General features: G+C 43.9%; 1 protein-coding gene across 1 annotated transcript in view; it reads left to right on the top strand.

Moving 5' to 3' along the window:
* PRTFDC1 (phosphoribosyl transferase domain containing 1) overlaps positions 1–18,882 on the top strand; it is a 77,974-nt gene that overhangs the window by 10,826 nt on the left and 48,266 nt on the right. Inside the window, exons 4-6 of the mRNA XM_073677526.1 lie at positions 15,454–15,637; positions 17,686–17,751; positions 18,824–18,841. Coding sequence (XP_073533627.1) covers positions 15,454–15,637; positions 17,686–17,751; positions 18,824–18,841 — 268 coding nt within the window. The remainder of the gene's footprint in view (positions 1–15,453; positions 15,638–17,685; positions 17,752–18,823; positions 18,842–18,882) is intronic.

Genomic DNA, 18,882 nt, shown 5'->3' with positions numbered 1-18,882 from the left:
GCTTCCTTCCTAAATAGTTCATTCATAAACATCTTTTCAGTTGTTCTGCGTCTCACAAATGTTCTTCTGTGTGATCCAAACACCTCAAACTTTGATTCGTCTGTCCATAAAACTTTTTCCAATCGCCCTCTGTCCAATGTCTGTGTTCTTTTGCCCATATTAATCTTTTCCTTTTATTAGCCAGTGTCAGATATGGCTTTTTCTTTGCCACTTTGAAGGCCAGCATCCCGGAGTCGCCTCTTCACTGTACACGTTGACACTGGCGTTTTGCGTGTACTATTTAATGAAGCTGCCAGTTGAGGAGCTGTGAGGCGTCGATTTCTCAAACTAGAGACTCTAATGTACTTGTCTTGTTGCTTAGTTGTGCAGCGGGGCCTCCCACTTCTCTTTCTACTCTGGTTAGAGCCTGTTTGTGCTCTCCTCTGAAGGGAGTAGTACACACCGTTGTAGGAAATCTTCAGTTTCTCGCATGGAATAGCCTTCATTTCTAAGAACAAGAATAGACTGTCGAGTTTCACATGAAAGCTCCCTGTCAAGGTCCTATTTTCCCTTGCCTGACTGCGGGGGTCGGCGCCACCTAGTTAATGCACGAGATCGGCGCCACTGTCCAACGTAGGTTTAACCTATTGGTCCATAGTAAACCCTATATAAAGCGTCTGCCTGTATGATAAAAGGCTAGATTGTGGTGTCACTTTATGTATTCACCAATTCTCAGGTATAGACAGAATAGTATATGGTTATGAAATTCTCGGGACCTAGATCTGGCCCTATCAAAGTCCCTGCCTGACAGCGGATGTGAACCCTACTGTATATTGGATCCCCCGCACATCGTCGACTCGCCTTGCAAATCCCTACAGGGCCCTGCAGTGCTCAAGGGATGATAGGCCCAAAGACTGAGGCCTCACTGCTGAGAGCTTCAGATGATCACATTGATTACATGTCCCCTATGATTTCTTTCAAGTGCAGTGATCACACCTTTAATGAATGGAACTGAGATGCAACCAGGGCTGTGCAGTCAGAGTCGGAGCCCATTTTGGTGGAGTCAGAGTCGGTACAAAATGGACCGACTCCTAAGATATATAATACATTGGGTACAACAGTTCAATGCAATTGGTGGGGAATATTTTTGCATAAGAATTTGGGAAAGTTATGAAATGTCCTATAAATGTCTATCCTATTCCTGATCTAAGGGTCTAGACTTTTAGCTGAGATGAATCTGTGCTACAGTAAATTTATCACTTAAACATGAGCCATGTATGAGGGAGTCGGAGTCGTAGAAATTGAGGATTCGGAGGTTTGGCTTACTGACTCCAGAGCCCTGGATGCAATCCCCAAGACAATCCATAGTAAATGGTGGCACTGTCTCTGAAAGAAAGCAGATATATTTTTTTTCATCCTGGACATCCCCTTTAAGGGATGGCTTGTCCTTTAAGTTTTGCAGAACTTGCTTAAGTCAGTTATAGATGTAATTTTTTTTCTATACCAAGTGTTTCTTACTTTGGAGAACTCAGCATGTCCTTGTATTACATGAACAGCCCTCTGTTTTTACAATATGATATGGTGTATATCCCAAAGAAAAATCCACTCCAGTCCCAAAATGAATATATTTTAACAGTATAAGAGAAAAGATCCAGCTACACGGAAATCGCAAAACTTGAACTTTAGTGGTGTGAATAGAGTACAATCCAGCTGTTGAATTAAAATGCCATGGTCATAAAGATAAAATGTACGCATTTCAGGCAGTGATCATGATTAAGGGTTTCACTACTTGAAACGCATTGATTTTATCTTTATCCATGATCACAGCATTTTAACTCACCGGCTGGATTGTACTTTATTCACACCAATAGAGTTCAAGTTTTGTGATTTCTATGGAGCTGGATCTTTTCTCTTTTGCATTTATCCACGCCTGAAGCACAGACATTTCCTCTCCTCCAAACCGTCACTACTTGCATGCAGGTGAGCTGGACTTGATTTTTTTTTTTTTATATATCTTAAAAGTACCTATATAAAGAAAAACATTGAAAAAAAAAGTGGGTCAAAGAGTCATCTGCTTCTTCTTATCGCAGCACTAACAAAAGTCCCACCATTGTTATTGGTCATCTTGACCACAACGGAGTGGAGGAGGAGGAGGATTGCCCAACGAAGCAACATCTGTCCTATTGAGCAAGACAGTCGAATTGGCCACTAAGAGAGGTGGCCATACTTCTAGGCCATATAGACCAGTACCAGGCATCACCATCCATTAGCATGACCTCTCCTCAGTGATGTAACTTGAAGATCTTGGGCCCCAATTATTGCAAGTCTTTCATAATAATTGTCTTTTCATATAGACGAAAGGGACTTTTTGGGCTCCTTAGGCTCCAGGGCCGCCTAAGTTCAGATAGGGGTGAGACCGGTTACATGAATTCGTTAGAAACCTGGGAGAACCGTTATCCGGGGCGACCATAGGCTGCAGCTTCTCTCAGACACATGATAGATTCAGTTGCTGACCAAATACATCTGACAAGAGTCTTCATAAACGGTAGAACAGTAACATTTAATGAGGCAAGGCCAGTGCAATGCAAATGTCTCTTTGAGCAACAGGCTCCACAGCACAGTACAGCACAGTTTTAATGAGTACACAACCACAGGCTTTTCCTTCAAAAGGACTCAATAGTACATAGCATTCTTTATCCTGCATGGAGATGAAGGGGGGGGGGGTGTGATGAGGGCGATGATCTCTATGGCTTCCTTCCAGTCCTTATCTTCCTGGGCGATATTACTCCACACTGTTAGCTCAGGTAGTCTAACTGACCTTTGTTTAGCTTCCTTCCTGACCTGAATTCTGTTCCCTTGACTTCTGTGAGATACAGATCATAAGCCACCTTTCTCTTCGGCTCCAGCCAGAACAATAAACAGCTTCCCCACAATCCCCCTGGGGCTCTGCTAAAACACTCCCCTTCTCCTGTGACTGTGTTAACCCCTCTAGTTGCTGGATGCTTCTGGAGCACAACACTTCCTGTTTCCTGTGCTTGTGTTACTTCTGATAGTTGCTGAATGCTTTTAAAGCAACAGCACTACTTCTGCATGTCACACTCTTCCCTCCTTTTTGAATGTCGTCCTCGACATTCGTCTTAATTGGTTAATCTAACCAATTCTGAGACAGTGGTGAAAGTTGGATAACTTTACATACAAATTGGCATTGTGAAATTGGTATAACGTTCAGAAACATTGATAACAACCTAATCTTACAACCTTTTTCTTGTAGGATGTCTGTAAGAAATAAACAATTAACACAATTACGTCTTCAACCAGCATTCTCTCTCTGTGCTTTAACAGTTCTTTGTTTCTACAAAGTCTTTTAAGGAAAATCAAAGAATGAAAACAAGTCTTTCCAGTAGGCAACATCTTCCATACTGCCTCTCGGTGGTGAATACCACTCAAGTGGGCTTACCTGGTCCGCAGGCAGAGATACCTGTTTCCAGTCGACAGTCCTTGGCATTTGACTCTGTTCACCAAGTGTCAGCATCAAGGGCCTCCTCGCTTCTCGAGTCGACAGCCTCCTGGTGGGTTGTTCCTCAGAGACCACAGGTTCTTCGGTCACAAAAGTTTCTTCCGCCGCACTCATTTCCTGTGCTTCCTCAGATGCTCTTAGAGCTTCCTCTGTAAGTTCCTGTACTTCTCCTGAGTCACTCGTTTCCGCACGGTCTGGTAATTCCGCTCCTCCTGAGTGTCGATCGGTCTCTTCAGGGGCCGGTGTTCGATCATCAGATCTGAATTGGACTTCATCTGTACTCTTTGGTACGAACTCTGGAGGCTCATGACTTAGTTCACTCTCCTGAGGATGGTACACCCCTCTCCTTGCCGGTCTGAGAAATACAACGGTGTGTTCGTCTCCATCGGCACTTTCAAGGTCGCTATCCACCTCTGGAGCTTCAGTCTGTGATGGTCCCTTACTCAATCTCGGACGATGTCGGTCTACTTCTGGGAAGTCTTGTTGTGGTGGGAGATAATCACAGGGTAGTAGTAAATTCCGATGGACTATTCTGGTTTTCTTGTCTCCCGTTTCCAATCGAATTTCATACACTGGGCTGTCATCAGTTTTCCTCCTTATGACCACATACACCTAGTCTTCCCAGTACGAACAAAGTTTTCGTGGACCGCCTTTCTCATGTAGATTCTTGACTAGCACCCGGCTTCCCGGTGCCAATTCTGCTCCATAATATTTTCGATCATAGTACTCCTTACTCTTGCTCTGTCCTTGCGTAACCACTTTGGACGCTATGTTGTATGCCTCTGCCATCCGTTCCTTCTATTTCCGAACGTACTCCAGATACGTTCTGTAAGTCTCTGACACCGGACTATCGGACATGTCGATTGGCAGTCTTGGCGTTCGTCCATACAATAGGAAAAAGGGTGAGTAACCCGTTGCATCGCTCTTTGTACAGTTATAGGCATGTACCACTTTTGACAGAGAACTCTTCCAGTCTTTCTTCTTATCAGCTGTTAAAGTGCGCAACATTGACAATAATGTCCTGTTAAAACGTTCCACTTGTCAATTACCCTCTGGGTGATAAGGCGTTGTGTGGTATCTCTGAATTCTACAGTACTGCTGGTTCTCAAATTCTCTTTCTTGGTCGTGGTCTAACCTCGTAGGGAACCCAAATCTCAAAGCAAAATCATTGAAGATCTTCTATGCCGCTGTTCGACCCGATTTATTGGTGGTGGCATATGCTTGAGCAAATCGAGTGAAATGGTCCATCACCACCAAGGATACGTAGTTTGGATGTTGCCCATAGGTGCCTGGGTTGATGTGTTGGGACGTTTATCTTTCAGACACCCACACTCCCTGGTCACGTACCTCTCAATATCTCTCTGCATGTATGGCCAGAAGAAACGTTCACAGATCAAATTTGTTGTCCTTTCTACTACCAGGTGTCCCATGTTTTCACGGAGTTCTTTGAAGACCAACCTATGGAATACTCTGGGTAGTACCAACTGCCCGTTTTGTTCTCCTTTACGATACAGGATACCTTCTTCACTGAGGTAGAGCTTCGTCCATTCTTTAATCAAAACAGATACTGCTGGTGACTCATTGTCTCTCTCCCTTTTACTTGGAAACTGATTTTGGTCCACATAAAGTAGTATTCTACCAATTATCTGATCTTTCCATTGTGCTCTACGGATTTTCTCTTTTGGTAGTTGTTGAATAGACCGAGGAAGCTCTTGTTCTCTCGCTTTTATGCTGGTTTCCACCATCAACGGACACCACAATGGTGAGTCTTCCTCCTGATAAGCTTGTACTGCTTGGGTAGTGCTCTCAATTGCTTCCAGATTGACTTCCTCCAAGCATTCTTGCATCAGCTTCTCAGGCTCTAGTGGCATTCTTGACAATCCATCAGCATCCACATTGCATTTTCCTCGCCTGTACTTGATGCTGAAATTGAAGTCAGCTAGTTCAGCGACCCATCTCTGACCCGTTGCATTCAGTTTGGCTGTAGTAAGGACATAGGTCAAAGGGTTGCTGTCAGTGTATACCTCAAACTCTTTGCTGTAGTAGAGATAATCTCTAAATCGTTCACAGCCCATTTCAATGCCCGGAACTCCAATTTTCTAGAATGTAGATGGTAATTATTCTCGGCGTGTGTCAACGTTCTAGAACCGTAACCGATGACTCTCCTTTTTCCATCTTGATGCTGATACAGGGCAGCTCCCAGTCCAACTTGAGAAGCGTCACAATGAAGAGCAAATGGTAAATTGAAATCAGGATATCCCAAGATGGATGGTTTTACCAGGTAGTCTACTAGTTCTTCCTGGTTGTCCAGAGAATGGGCTGTTGGGACGAAATGGCGTTGTTTCTTTTAAGCCCGGTCCTACCCACGTTCTTCTTTTTCTCTGTGGGTGTTGTGGTCTCTGTCACCCCCCCCCCAAGAGGAGGTATAGTGGGGCGACAATCCTGGAGAAGTTTTGATCGTAAGTACGATAGTAGGAGAGGAATCCTAATATCTGCCTCAAATCCCCGACGGTAGAGGGCCGCTTGTCTTTTAAGGCCAGTACCAGAGCGATTTCTGCTGGGTCCATGGTATATCATTCTCCTGACACAATTTTCCCTAGAAATCGGACTTGTCTTTTGAACAGTTCACACTTCTTTGGGGTCAACTTAACTCCGTGTTGTTGATACCGTTGTAATACGGTCCTCACGTGTTCAACATGCTCCCGGAAGGTTTTGCTGTGTATCACATTATCATCCAAGTATGGCTGGCAGATAAGGATCTACTGGACTCTTCGACAAATCCGTGGTGGTATGCCTTACCCTGATCGAGGACAGAGAACCAGGTGCTTCCTGATAGGCTATCCGGCATATCTTGGATCTTTGGTATCGGGTGTCGATCAGGTACTGACTTTCGGTTTAGTTCTTGGTAATAACAGAGTCTCAACGTACCATCCTTCTTCCTGTTGGTGAGATCTTGTAAATATTGTTTCACTTCACGATGTAATGGTTTTGGCACAGACATGTAACTTCTGGTTACTGGGATCGTGTTTTTCAAATTGATTTTCAAATGCAACGACGGGATACAGCCTATATCAGATTCAACTTTGGAGAACGCATGACACTCTTCTCTCAGCATCTGTTTTGCTACCGCTAGATCAGCACACAAGAGTTCCAGGGGTACTGGGGGACCCCAGGACACCGAGGTGAGTTGCGCAATTTCCTCCCCTGGGCATCTCCTGTTCCTTGGTGGGGAGACTGAATTCACTGTAGACCCCTTGGCTTGTCTCACACTGGCTGGATAAACCATTTTAACGGTTTCGATGTGACCTAACACAGTCTTTATACACTCCTAACACAGGATCCAGCCTAATTTCGTGTTTCGTAGTATTCATCATCTATACTGTCACTCGAGCAAACCCACCAGTAGGAATCGTAAGCACAGTCTCGCCTTAAACTAGGCCTTCCGGAAGTTCTGAGGAGTCTTTTTGTTAAGATCTGCTACAAGCACTAAGGAAAGACAGGAGATCTGTCCCTACAATAGAACTAAACTGGATCGCTACTATGTAACGGGGAACCTGATCCTGCGATCAGACCCGCTAAAGTCCTCAGCTAGTCTGTACGAAGACCTATAGATGCAAGGGAGGGATCCCTACAAGATCTAGGGACTGGGATAAAGTTGGACACCTCCTAGCAGAAATTGTAGCAGTAAAAGACAAACACACCACATAGAACATAGAGGTCAGAAGACCTAGCAAAACTAACAGAGAAAGGTAACAGAGCACCAAGCTAGCTCAAGAGTAGTAATACAATGAAGTCCAGCAAGGCCAGGAGGGTGGAGCCGGATTAAATAGGCAAAAAAGGTCATGTGACCAGCAAACTAGAAAAAAACCAACAGGAGAGTTCTAACAGTACCCCCTCTTCTAAGAGGATCCTCCGGATCCCCTAGGCCCGGGCTTATCAGGAAACCTCCTGTGAAACGCTCTGACAAGTCTGGAAGCAGAAACATCATCCGCCCTCACCCATGAGTTATCCTCGGGTCCGAAACCCTTCCAAGCGACGAGATACTGCAAACTCCCTCTATACCGTCTAGAATTTAGGATGCGGGAAATTTCATATTCCCCGTCCTCCACCACCGGAGGAACAGTGGCAGAGGCGTCACCAACCGACACATCAGCTCTTTTCAACAGAGAAACATGAAACACCGGATTAATCTTCCAGGAGGTAGGAACCTCCAACCTAACAGCAGATTGGTTAACTATCTGAAGCACCTTAAAGGGCCCTACAAACTTGGGACCCAATTTTTTAGAAGGAATCCTCAATCGCAGATTCTTAGAGGACAACCAAACCATGTCACCAATAGCAAATGAAACCTCTTGCCGTTTCCTATCAAAGTACCTCTTAGATTTTTTGTTAGCCTCCTGAAGATTATCACGCACGTCCGTCCAAACTCTCTCCAAACCACCGGAAAAACTCTCCTCCTCAGGCACAGCCGATACCAATTTGGAGAATGACCCAAAAGACGGATGTCTCCCAGAACAACAAAAAAAAGGCGAACACCCAGCAGAAGAGGATGTATGATTGTTAAGAGCAAATTCAGCAAGTGGCAGAAACTCAGACCACAACTCTTGATTGTCTGCCACAAAGCAACGCAAGAACTGCTCAACATCCTGGTTCTTTCTTTCTGTCTGGCCATTAGACTCAGGATGATATCCGGATGAAAACGACAAATGAACTCCCAACCTGTCACAAAAGGCACGCCAAAAACGAGCCACGAACTGAGGTCCCCTATCAGAAACAATGTCAGTAGGAACGCCATGTAGTCTGACAATTTCCTTGACAAAGGCCTTAGCGAGTGTCTTAGCGCAAGGCAGTTTGATGAAGGGAACCAAGTGACACATCTTGCTAAAACGGTCCACGACCACCCAGATGACCGTGAAACCCTCAGAGGGGGGAAGGTCAGTAATAAAGTCCATAGCCAGATGTGTCCAAGGTGCACTAGGAACCTCCAGAGGGCAAAGCAACCCCGCAGCAGGAGCATGCGAAGACTTAGATCTAGCACACACAGTACATTGACGCACCCACTTAATGACTTCCTTCTGCCATCCAGGCCACCAAAAACTGCGACCCACAAGTCTCTTGGTCTCAGAAATTCCTGGATGACCTGCCAACCGAGACTCATGACACTCAACAAACAAATCTCTCCTAAAAGTCCTAGGCACAAACAACCTCCCATGGGGAGTGTTAGATGGGACATTCTCCTGAGCTTTAAGAATCTCATCCTCCAAAACGGAGTCCAAAGCAGCAATCACAACACCTTCTTGTAAAATGCTCTCCTCCTCCTCCTCAGCACCGACCATGGGAGAAAAGCTGCGAGACAAAGCATCCGCTTTAACATTCTTGGTACCCGGGATGTAAGTAACGGAAAAATTAAACCGCGAGAAAAAAAGTGCCCACCTAGCCTGACGGGCATTCAAGCGCTTGGCAGCATCAAGATAGATCAGATTTTTATGATCAGTGAAAACCTGAATGGGAAATTCAGCACCTTCCAAGAGATGACGCCAGTGTTCGAATGCGAGTTTAATAGCCAGCAATTCCCGATTACCAATATCGTAATTAAGTTCGGTCTCAGAAATTTTTTTGAAAAAAAGGCACAGGGATGTACTCCATCCTTGCTTTCCTGATACAACACCGCACCGACCCCCACAGAAGAAGCATCAACCTCAACCAAAAACGGCTTAGTCACATCAGGCTGCATAAGGATGGGAGCAGAGGTGAACCTCTCCTTTAGAAACACAAAAGCTTCAATGGCCTCAGAAGTCCACTGAACCGCATTAGCACCTTTCCTGGTGAGATCGGTCAGCGGTTTGACAATAATAGAAAAATTTTTTATGAATTTTCTGTAATAATTGGCGAAACCCAAAAACCTCTGTATCGATTTCAAACCAATAGGCCTAGGCCATTCCTGCACAGCTTGAACTTTAACCGGGTCCATCTCAAAACCTTCACTGGAGATAATGTAACCCAAAAAACTAATTCTCTGTACAGCGAACTCACATTTCTCTAGCTTAGCAAAAAGCGAATTGTCCATTAATAACTGTAAAACCTCACGTACGCTCCGCCAATGAGACTCCAGATCAGGCGAATAAATCAGAATGTCATCCAAATACACAACCACATTTTTGCCGATCAAAGGTCTAAGGATGTCATTAAGATTCTGAAAAAATGCTGGAGCATTGGTAAGACCAAAAGGCATAACCAGGTTCTCAAAATGACCCACAGGAGTGTTAAAAGCAGTCTTCCATTCATCACCCTCCTTCATGCGCAACAAATTGTATGCCCCCCGGGAGATCAATTTTAGAGAACCACTTGGCCCCCACTAACTGGTTAAACAAATCAGGAATCAATGGCAGTGGGTAAGGATTGCGTACAGTAATTTTATTAATCTCACGAAAGTCCAGACAAGGACATAAGCCGCCATCTTTTTTTTTTACAAAAAAAAATCCAACAGCCACAGGAGACTTGGAAGGCCTAATGTGACCGGTGGCCAAGCTTGTCTGTATGTATTCCTCCAAAGCCTTTCTCTCAGGAATAGTAAGATTAAATAAACGACTTTTAGGAAGAGTCGCTCCAGGGACAAATTCAATGGTACAATCATAGTCTCTATGGGGAGGCAAAATTTGTGACTCCTCCTCAGAAAAAACTCTCCAAAAATCCTGAATAGGTACAGGTAATTCCCCTTTTTCCACCGCAGCAATACGTCCGTTACAACACTTGTCATAACATTTAGGGCTCCAGGACTTAATTTCATTGGTAGACCAATCCAGTACAGGATTGTGCAATTTTAACCAGGGCAACCCCAAAATTACTGGAGAAGGCAAATTATTTAATACTACCAAATCCAAATTCTCTTGATGAATACCATTAATAGTGAGGGGAAATTCACAGACCTTGTGAGTAACACTCTTCAAGGGAGAGCCATCAACAGAAACCACAGCAATAGGGGATGACAAAGGTTTAGGTTTTAATTTGTTTTTCCAAGAATCCCCCATCAATCACAGAGTAGAACCACAATCCACAAATACCCGAAATTCAATTAATTCTTCCTGAGCAGCGGTAGTAGCAGATAGGAATACTCCCTTAATAATTAAACAGGCTATACGTGCATGACTGACCATTTTTTTTTCTTTGTTCATACGAAGCACACAGTTCTTAATGAAATGACCAGAATTTCCGCAATAGAAGCACAAACCTCCGGAAAGCCTGCGGTCTTTTTCCTGAGAGCGGGGTGCCATCGCCCCAATCTCCATCGGCTCTCCTTTGTCAGCACAGACCCTCTCAAGACTCGGAGCTGACATGGCAGAGGATTTACTCTCATTAACCCTTGCATTCAGTCTCCTGTCCACCCGTATAGCTAATTGCATTGCCTCCTGCAAGTTTCCTGGTGTGGGATAAGCAATCAGCAAATCCTTAACCCTTTCACCTAGCCCTGCAAGAAACAAACTTTTCAAAGCTGAATCGTTCCACCCCACCTGGGCAGACCACCGACGGAAGTGAGAACAATATTTTTCTACATTACCTGATCCCTGCCTCAGATGTCTCAATTCAGACTCAGCAGATGAGACACGATCAAGATCATCGTACAACAAACCCAAAGCAGAAAAAAAACTATCCACTGATCTAAAGCACAGATCACTAGGTTGGAGAGAAAAGGCCCATCCCTGAGGATCTTTGCGCAAAAGTGACATTATGAACCCTATGCGCTGTGATTCATCACCAGAGGATCTGGGTCTTAAACGAAAATACAATAAACAAGCATTTTTAAAAGAAAAAAAATCTTGTTCACCAAAAAATAGATCAGGCAGACGTACCTGTGGCTCCACAAAATGTGCTCCAGAACAGCTACTCGCGTGTTGTTGGAGCTCGGCCACCTCCAGAGAGAGTCCCTGCAAGTGTTGAGCCAAATCTTGAACCGAGACCATGATGGAAACTGGAGGTCTTTCCTTAGAGAATTTTTTTTTTTTTTAGGCTGGACTTACTGTTAAGATCTGCTACAAGCACTAAGGAAAGACAGGAGATCTGTCCCTACAATAGAACTAAACTGGATCCCTACGATGTAACGGGGAACCTGATCCTGCGATCAGACCCGCTAAAGTCCTCAGCTAGTCTGTATGAAGACCTATAGATGCAAGGGAGGGATTCCTACAAGATCTAGGGACTGGGATAAAGTTGGACACCTCCTAGCAGAAATTGTAGCAGTAAAAGACAAACACACAACATAGAACAAAGAGGTCAGAAGACCTAGCAAAACTAACAGAGAAAGGTAACAGAGCACCAAGCTAGCTCAAGAGTAGTAATACAATGAAGTCCAGCAAGGCCAGGAGGGTGGAGCCGGATTAAATAGGCAAAAAAGGTCATGTGACCAGCAAACTAGAAAAAAACCAACAGGAGAGTTCTAACACTTTTGGCGCGAACAGTCTTTTCTGGACTTTTTCTCCCGGTTCTACCCGGACTCCACACCTCACCCCCACCATTTGGTTTAGCAGGGATGATGGTTGAGCGCAAGTCTGCCTTGACTTCTTTTAGGTCCATTGTATTCTATGCTTTCTTTACTTGGCGTTGGGTATGACGAGTGATGTGGATATTGCATCCACCACCATCGCCCCTGCCTTGTGTTTCATAATGACCTCACTGATTACATTATAACCCAGGATAGGATCCTCTGCCACGTTCTGATCACTGGTCACTAGAAAAGGTACCAAAAGCTCGATGGTGTTGCTGTTCTTCGTGGTCCTGAGTTGAAAAGTCACTTCCATCCAGCCTATGAAAAGGATTTCGGTCTGGTTGATGGCTTTGCCGTGGAGTTCCACTGGTCCCAAGAGTTCTTTTAGTGACCGAAGGCAAGTTTGTGGCAGGTAGCGCCTTCTCCATTCTTCATTTAAAAGGCTCGCTTGGGCTCCTGTGTCCCACAGTGCTTTTACTAGGAGTCCATCTAGCTGGCACTGTATAAAGCACCTTTCACCAATTAGGCTGAGGCTATCTTTACTGACCGAGGAATCCTCCTCCCAGGAGTACATTGTTTGACCTCCTCACTGGGCATTAAGTAACTGATGCCCCTGTCTCCCTTGCAGCTGTTGTAGACGGGAACACACTTGGGGATAGTACTGACGCAGCCGTTTTACCTCATGTGCCGTTCTGGGGTTTGGTGCGATTTGGATTTGCTTCTGGGGCCTCCTCCGTGTCGCGTTTACCAATTGCCTCGCACTGGCAACCTCCGAGTCCTGTCTTTCAACCCAAACGACCATGACCATTGGCATTCCTTGGCATAATGTCCTTCCTCACTACATCTTAGACAGTGGACACACACCGTACTCTGATTTGATGAACAGCACGCTTCACAAGTCGGGTATCTTCTGTTTTGGAACCCACTCCTGGGTCTGAGGGATACAGGTTCTGGCCTGGAACGAATCAACTTTTTCATCTCAATCAACTCGGCTTGCAGTTCTTCTATTACTTCCTCCCAGTCAGTGCGGGCGGTCCTCTTTTTTGTTGGTGATTTAAGGTTCCCTCTCGGAAGTGGCACTGGAGGGTCTCTATGATTATCTTCGGACTGGCCACCGGGGGTCTCCAACTTCAGCTGACTCATTTTGGTGATTTTAGGAGCAGAGCTTTTCTTTAACTTCTGTTCTCTCTCTGATTCCAAACTAGCGGCCTCATTCATTTTTTTCAGTTAGGACTTTGTCCAAAATGCCAGGATCTTCTAGGTACTGTTTCAGCTGCAACTTGATATCTTTGCTGATTAACCCCATTCCCAATGATCTCAAGAACTTCTTCTGGACTAGTTCAGCATCAAACTTCTCTTCCGCTTCTACATATCTGCATGCAAACAGTCTATCCTTCAGTTCAATTGCTCTGAACAAGAAACTTTGGGGTGATTCATTACTTTTCTGTGAGAGGTTGATGAGTCGGTGGAACAATTCTGAAGCACTCTCATCTTTATAGTGCCCTTTTAAAATCATCATCAGCTGTTACAAGGTCAATTTACTTTTGATTTCTAGCATACTACAGAGGTTCAGTCCTGGGCTGATCACTTTCACCACCCCCTCAACAATCTCATCTGGCTGGTAGCCTCTCTGTAAGCCTGCATTGATCTGGTGTAACAAGTTCCTATAAGACAGTTTTTCTTTCTGTTTACACTCTCCAATCTGTCTCGGGATCTTGAATTCTTTCCTTATGGTGATTTGTGGTGTTAGTGAGGACTGTCTCCCTGATTTATCTAACCCGAGCAGGTTAAAGGTCCTGTTTGAGTCTATCACCCGTTCAGAGGTTTTGGTCGATTCCTGCAGGGCTGTTGTTAGGGCTTTGGATTGTTCTTTCAATTCCTCTAGTTCAGTCTGTGGACGGAAATTCCCTCTTTTGGTAATTGGTGCCGTGCCTCCATCCTCCAACTTCAACCTGGTTAGAAACTGTGTTAGTTCCTGGAGGAATGTCCCCATGATGTCTTCAGCTTCTTTCTCCCCTAGCTCATCCATTTTTGCATTAATGGCAGCTAACAGTTGACTGCGGTTGTGTGCTTTGGAAATCTGTTCTACTGACATCTTTATATGTTCTGCTACTGAAGAAGCAGCTCACTAATTCTGTCCATTTGTATTTCCACATCCATTGCTGCTAGTGAGTTTTCTTTAGGCTGGTCCCCTTTAACTGGTATAGCAGAGTTGAGTTGAGGTGCTGTGTTGCTATTCTTCCAGACACTTTTCCTCTTCTCCCTCTACACGCTAATACCCGCTCATGATTCCCCATACGGGCCACCAATGTTACACGCACACTGCCTAAGTTCAGATAGGGGCGAGACCGGTTACTTGAATTCATTGGAATCCTGTGGGAACCGCTACTCAGGGCGACTATAGGCTGCAGCTTCTCTCAGGCACATGATTGATTCAGTTGCTGACCAAACACATCTGACAAGAGTCTTCATAAACGGTAGAACAGTAACATTTAATGAGGCAAGGCCAGTGCAATGCAAATATCTCTTTAGTCAACACGCTTCAGTAATAACAGTACAGTCTCCTTTGCAGCACAGCAGTACACAGTCTATTATTCGGTAGCATAGTACAGCACAGTTTTAATGAGTACACAACCACAGGCTTTTCCTTCACAAGGACTCAATAGTACACCGCATTCTTTATCCTGCATGGAGATGGAGGGGGGGGGGTGGTGAGGGAGATGACATGCTTCCTTCCAGTCCCTATCTTCCTGGCCAATAATACTCCACACTGTTAGCTCAGGGAGTCTAACTGACCTTTGTTTAGCTTCCCTCCTGACCTGAATTCTGTTCCCTTGCCTTCTGTGAGATACAGATCATAAGCCACCTTTCTCTTCCGCTTGGCCAGACAGTAAACAACTTCCCCACACTCCCCTTCTCCTGTGCCTTTGTTAACCCCTCTAGTTGCTGGATGCTTCTGAAGCACAACACTTCCTGTTTCCTGTGCTTGTGTTACTTCTCATAGTTGCTGAATGCTTTTAAAGCAACAAAACTACTTCTGCATGTCACATAGATACACCCCTGCCTCTTCTTACAAAACACATCTTATGTGATAACTTGGGGAATACGTTGTGTGTCGTACACTGAAATTCCAGGGCAGTCGTACTTTGTGTCTTAAATTTGTCCACATTACATCATTTTACCACACCGCATTGTCCTTCGGCTCTTTTTATATTGGAATCCCTTTTTTTTTCTCCATAGTTTCTATTAACAATAGTCTGGATCTTAAAAGAGAGAGGATGCTCTGATGTCAGCTGAAGAGCGGCTTTCATCTCTTACCTTTGATGAGGACAATATCCTGACATCCTGTAGCCTCTATTGTATTTTCAGTAATATCCTTAATGCCACCAGCATTAAATAATGACTCGCCTCCTCCTTATCCACTCTTCTATGATGGGCAGATTGGACTCTGAGACATTTTACTTGTTTTGTTTTCCAGGATAGAAAGATTGGCCAATGATATTATGAAAGATATCGGAGACAATCGGATCACCGTCCTGTGTGTGCTCAAAGGGGGCTATAAATTTTGCGCTGATCTTGTGGAACAAATCAAAAACCTGAGCCGCAATTCGGAAAGGTTCATCTCTATGAGCGTAGACTTTATCAGGCTGAGGAGTTACTGTGTAAGTCAAGTATTATTTTATAGTGCTTTTGAAACGGCATGAAATATAAAAAAAAGTGTATGGGACATTGTTTGATCACCCAACTATCCTTCGAAACGAAAAGATTATTCCAGCATGAACTAATATTTCTATATATTTTGTGTAATCAGGTTGGTTTCACGAGGACAATCCCTGTCCAAATGGACCACGGTACAAGGCCTCCTATATAGGGAGGAAGTGGTGGTGTACGGGTCAGGGCAACCTGCAAGAAGACAAAAAAGAAGTCTCCTTTTTAGGATGTTTGATATCCTGCATTCTTGCCAACACAATGTGTCCTTGCGTTAAATGAAATGTTTGATTAGACTTGGCACTGGGGTTATAGAAGCTGGTCCCATGACCATCAGTTGATTCTCGAATTTTTGCATGAGCTGTAATTTTAGTAACAAGGATTGGATTAGATACTATCATAGGAGATCAATAAAAACCTTTGTTTCTTTTGGAAAGGTTGGCATGATATTCCAGTAGAGCATCTGATTCCTCTCATGGATGGGTGTAACTACAGTCCTAGAAATCCATTGTGGTGGCTTTTTGTCACTTAGCTCCTCTATGTGGGTTCTCCTTTGTTTAGAAGATCTAAGATATGATTCTAGGGCAGTGGTCCCCAACCTTTCTTACCTTGAGAACCATTCAACTCTGAGAGGTTTGTGAGCCACATCCAGCGCCTCCAATTAGTGACATCAATCTTCTGCTCCCCACAGTAGTGACACCCAGATCCCACTTTATCGATAGGACAGCCATAGCTTCACCCATAGAAATCATACTGAGGCAATATACTTACATCCAGGGGTTCCCACTTTACCCCCATTTGGTATTTTAGCTTCACGCACTCCCACTGCATTATTTCATCCAGCTTCAACCACACCTCCGACTGGCAGTGTCATCCTTTCTCCACCCGTGATCGGGCTGCAGTGAAATTTAACACTTTACTGGTTTTCCCACAGATTCTTATAACTGATCACTGGGGGACCCAATATTGGAACACTTTATTGCTTATTATTAAAGGATCCATCTAACAAGTAGGGTTTGTCCAAAACAGAGCTCCTAAAACAGATCTGTCACCAGATTTTATAATAGAAACTGTGTCTATTATTGAATGAATGACTTGATGGTGTACTTACTTTGAAAATCCAAGTCAGAATGTCTGTGTAATTTTCATTTAAAAATGAGCATTTTATGAGTTCAGAAAAAGAGTCCAAGTGTATTTATTCTCCGCCCACCCAACCTGAATGACTGATGCAGCTTATTCTGAGCAGTGTGAGATCTCAGCAGGAAGGAGGGACATTGATGAGCTGGGAATCAGCCTAAGGGGGCAGAAATTATCAGGTCATTCTGATGTGGTTTGGAAAAGTAAGTGCACCAGCCTCATTATACACAACCAATTTATATAATATATGCAGTTTGTATTGTGTGATACCCAAAGACAGATCTGCTTTAAAGTTAGGAGAATGAAGGAATTAAAGGTTCCTTTGGCTGATTCCCTTTACAGTAACTGTACATTGTTCCATTCAGGGGAATGTGTGTGGTGTGACTATGCAGAAAAACTATTTTTCGGAGGTTCCTTGTGGGTTGTGACAGTTGAACCACCACCAATGTGCCTTCATTTACTATAATAGGAAAAGCTCTTTAAGCATTGCGTTCAATAGGACCATGATCTGTAAGATCAGTGGCCTCTATTACATTGCATCAGTCATTTGCCTATTTCCATTGTACCGGATCACTATGGAAAACGTCTCTCATGGGATCTGCTATACTTTAGCTTTGACGTATGTTCCAGATTACTGAAAAAAATTCTTCTATAGTTTTATCTTTTTTTTTTTTATTTTTTTTTTTATTGTAAGTAACAAGTATTTTCTCTTTTAGCAATCCTGACTTTCATTTTGCCTCTCTGCGTTGCTACTTTGTGCAATGTTTTGGCATTTCTAGGTGTAATGCTGATAATGGATGTGATATGACTCACGGATGAGTGTGCCGGTAATTTCCAGCTAATATCCCCATCTTGTTTTATTCAGAATGACAAGTCTACAGAAGACCTGCAGATAATTGGAGGGGAGGACCTGTCAAAATTGACTGGAAAGGTATTTAATGCATCATTTCACTTTAATATAAAGTGACTCCACTTAAACACTTCAACCTTTCCCTACACGCAACAAAAGCCGGTTCATCCGCCGTCGTATCCGGCCGATTCTCACTGGATGGGATGAAAAGGAGGCATATGAGCAATGTTCATGTGACTCTGGATATTTCTAATTTAATATGTGCCATCTATTGACTATGGGTCCAGTCCCCCCAACAGCAATAAATGGTCCTTGAGTCACTTTCTTGTGCCAAATTATATTCAGCCTTAGCTAAATCATTTCTGGGAATACCCTATTGGGTCACCCGGGGCCATTTACTTGACTGTACTAGTCTGTATCAGATCGCTGTAAAACATACTTAAAGGGAAACTGTCAGCATGTTTTTACACATGAAGTGGTGGTGTGACTGTATAGGTGCTAGTCCCATGTGAAAAATGAGACCTTTTTTCTGCAGATCCGATGTGCCAGTCATGAGAAATCTAGTGCTGAAGATATATGCAAATCAGGCTGACCAAGCACTGGGGGCGTGACACTCCCCCAGTCCACTTCCATCTTGATTTGCATATGACTTCTACACTACATTTCTCGTGACTGGCACATCGGATCTGTACAAAAAAGGTCTTATTTTTATTGGAGAATAATCACCTATGCAGCCATACCACTACTTCCATATGTAAAAACTGCTGACCGTTTCCTTTTAAGGAGGTATTTTCATCCCTGCTGTTTATCGCCTATCCACACCTCTGGGATCTGCACCTCTCTTGAGAATGGGACCCCGTCTCGTGCCGCTGTAAATGGCTGCCCATACACAGGTTTCTCCGTTTACTCTCAACTACCAGACATTTATGGCATATCCTGTGAGAAATCTAGAGGTCGTACAAGATTAGAAACAGCGCCTCTAGTGTCCGTAGGCTGTGTCTGGTATTGCAATGGTAAGGACAAGAGTGTCGCTGTATATGGAGAAGAAAGAAGCTTTTTTATGTAATCGGGGACAACTCCTTTATAACTATACCCCTGCAATAAAATATCATGAAAATACTTGACAATTCATTTGAGTTTCTCTTTATTCCAGAATGTCCTGATTGTAGAGGTAAGTACGTGTACATTAATGTTATTTCTAGACCTTTGCTT

The sequence above is a fragment of the Phyllobates terribilis genome, unplaced genomic scaffold (assembly GCF_046119375.1).
Source record: "Phyllobates terribilis strain yellow unplaced genomic scaffold, ASM4611937v1 Scaffold_4__5_contigs__length_816908805, whole genome shotgun sequence".
NCBI lineage: Eukaryota > Metazoa > Chordata > Amphibia > Anura > Dendrobatidae > Phyllobates > Phyllobates terribilis.
This window is presented reverse-complemented; position numbering and strand designations above follow the sequence as displayed.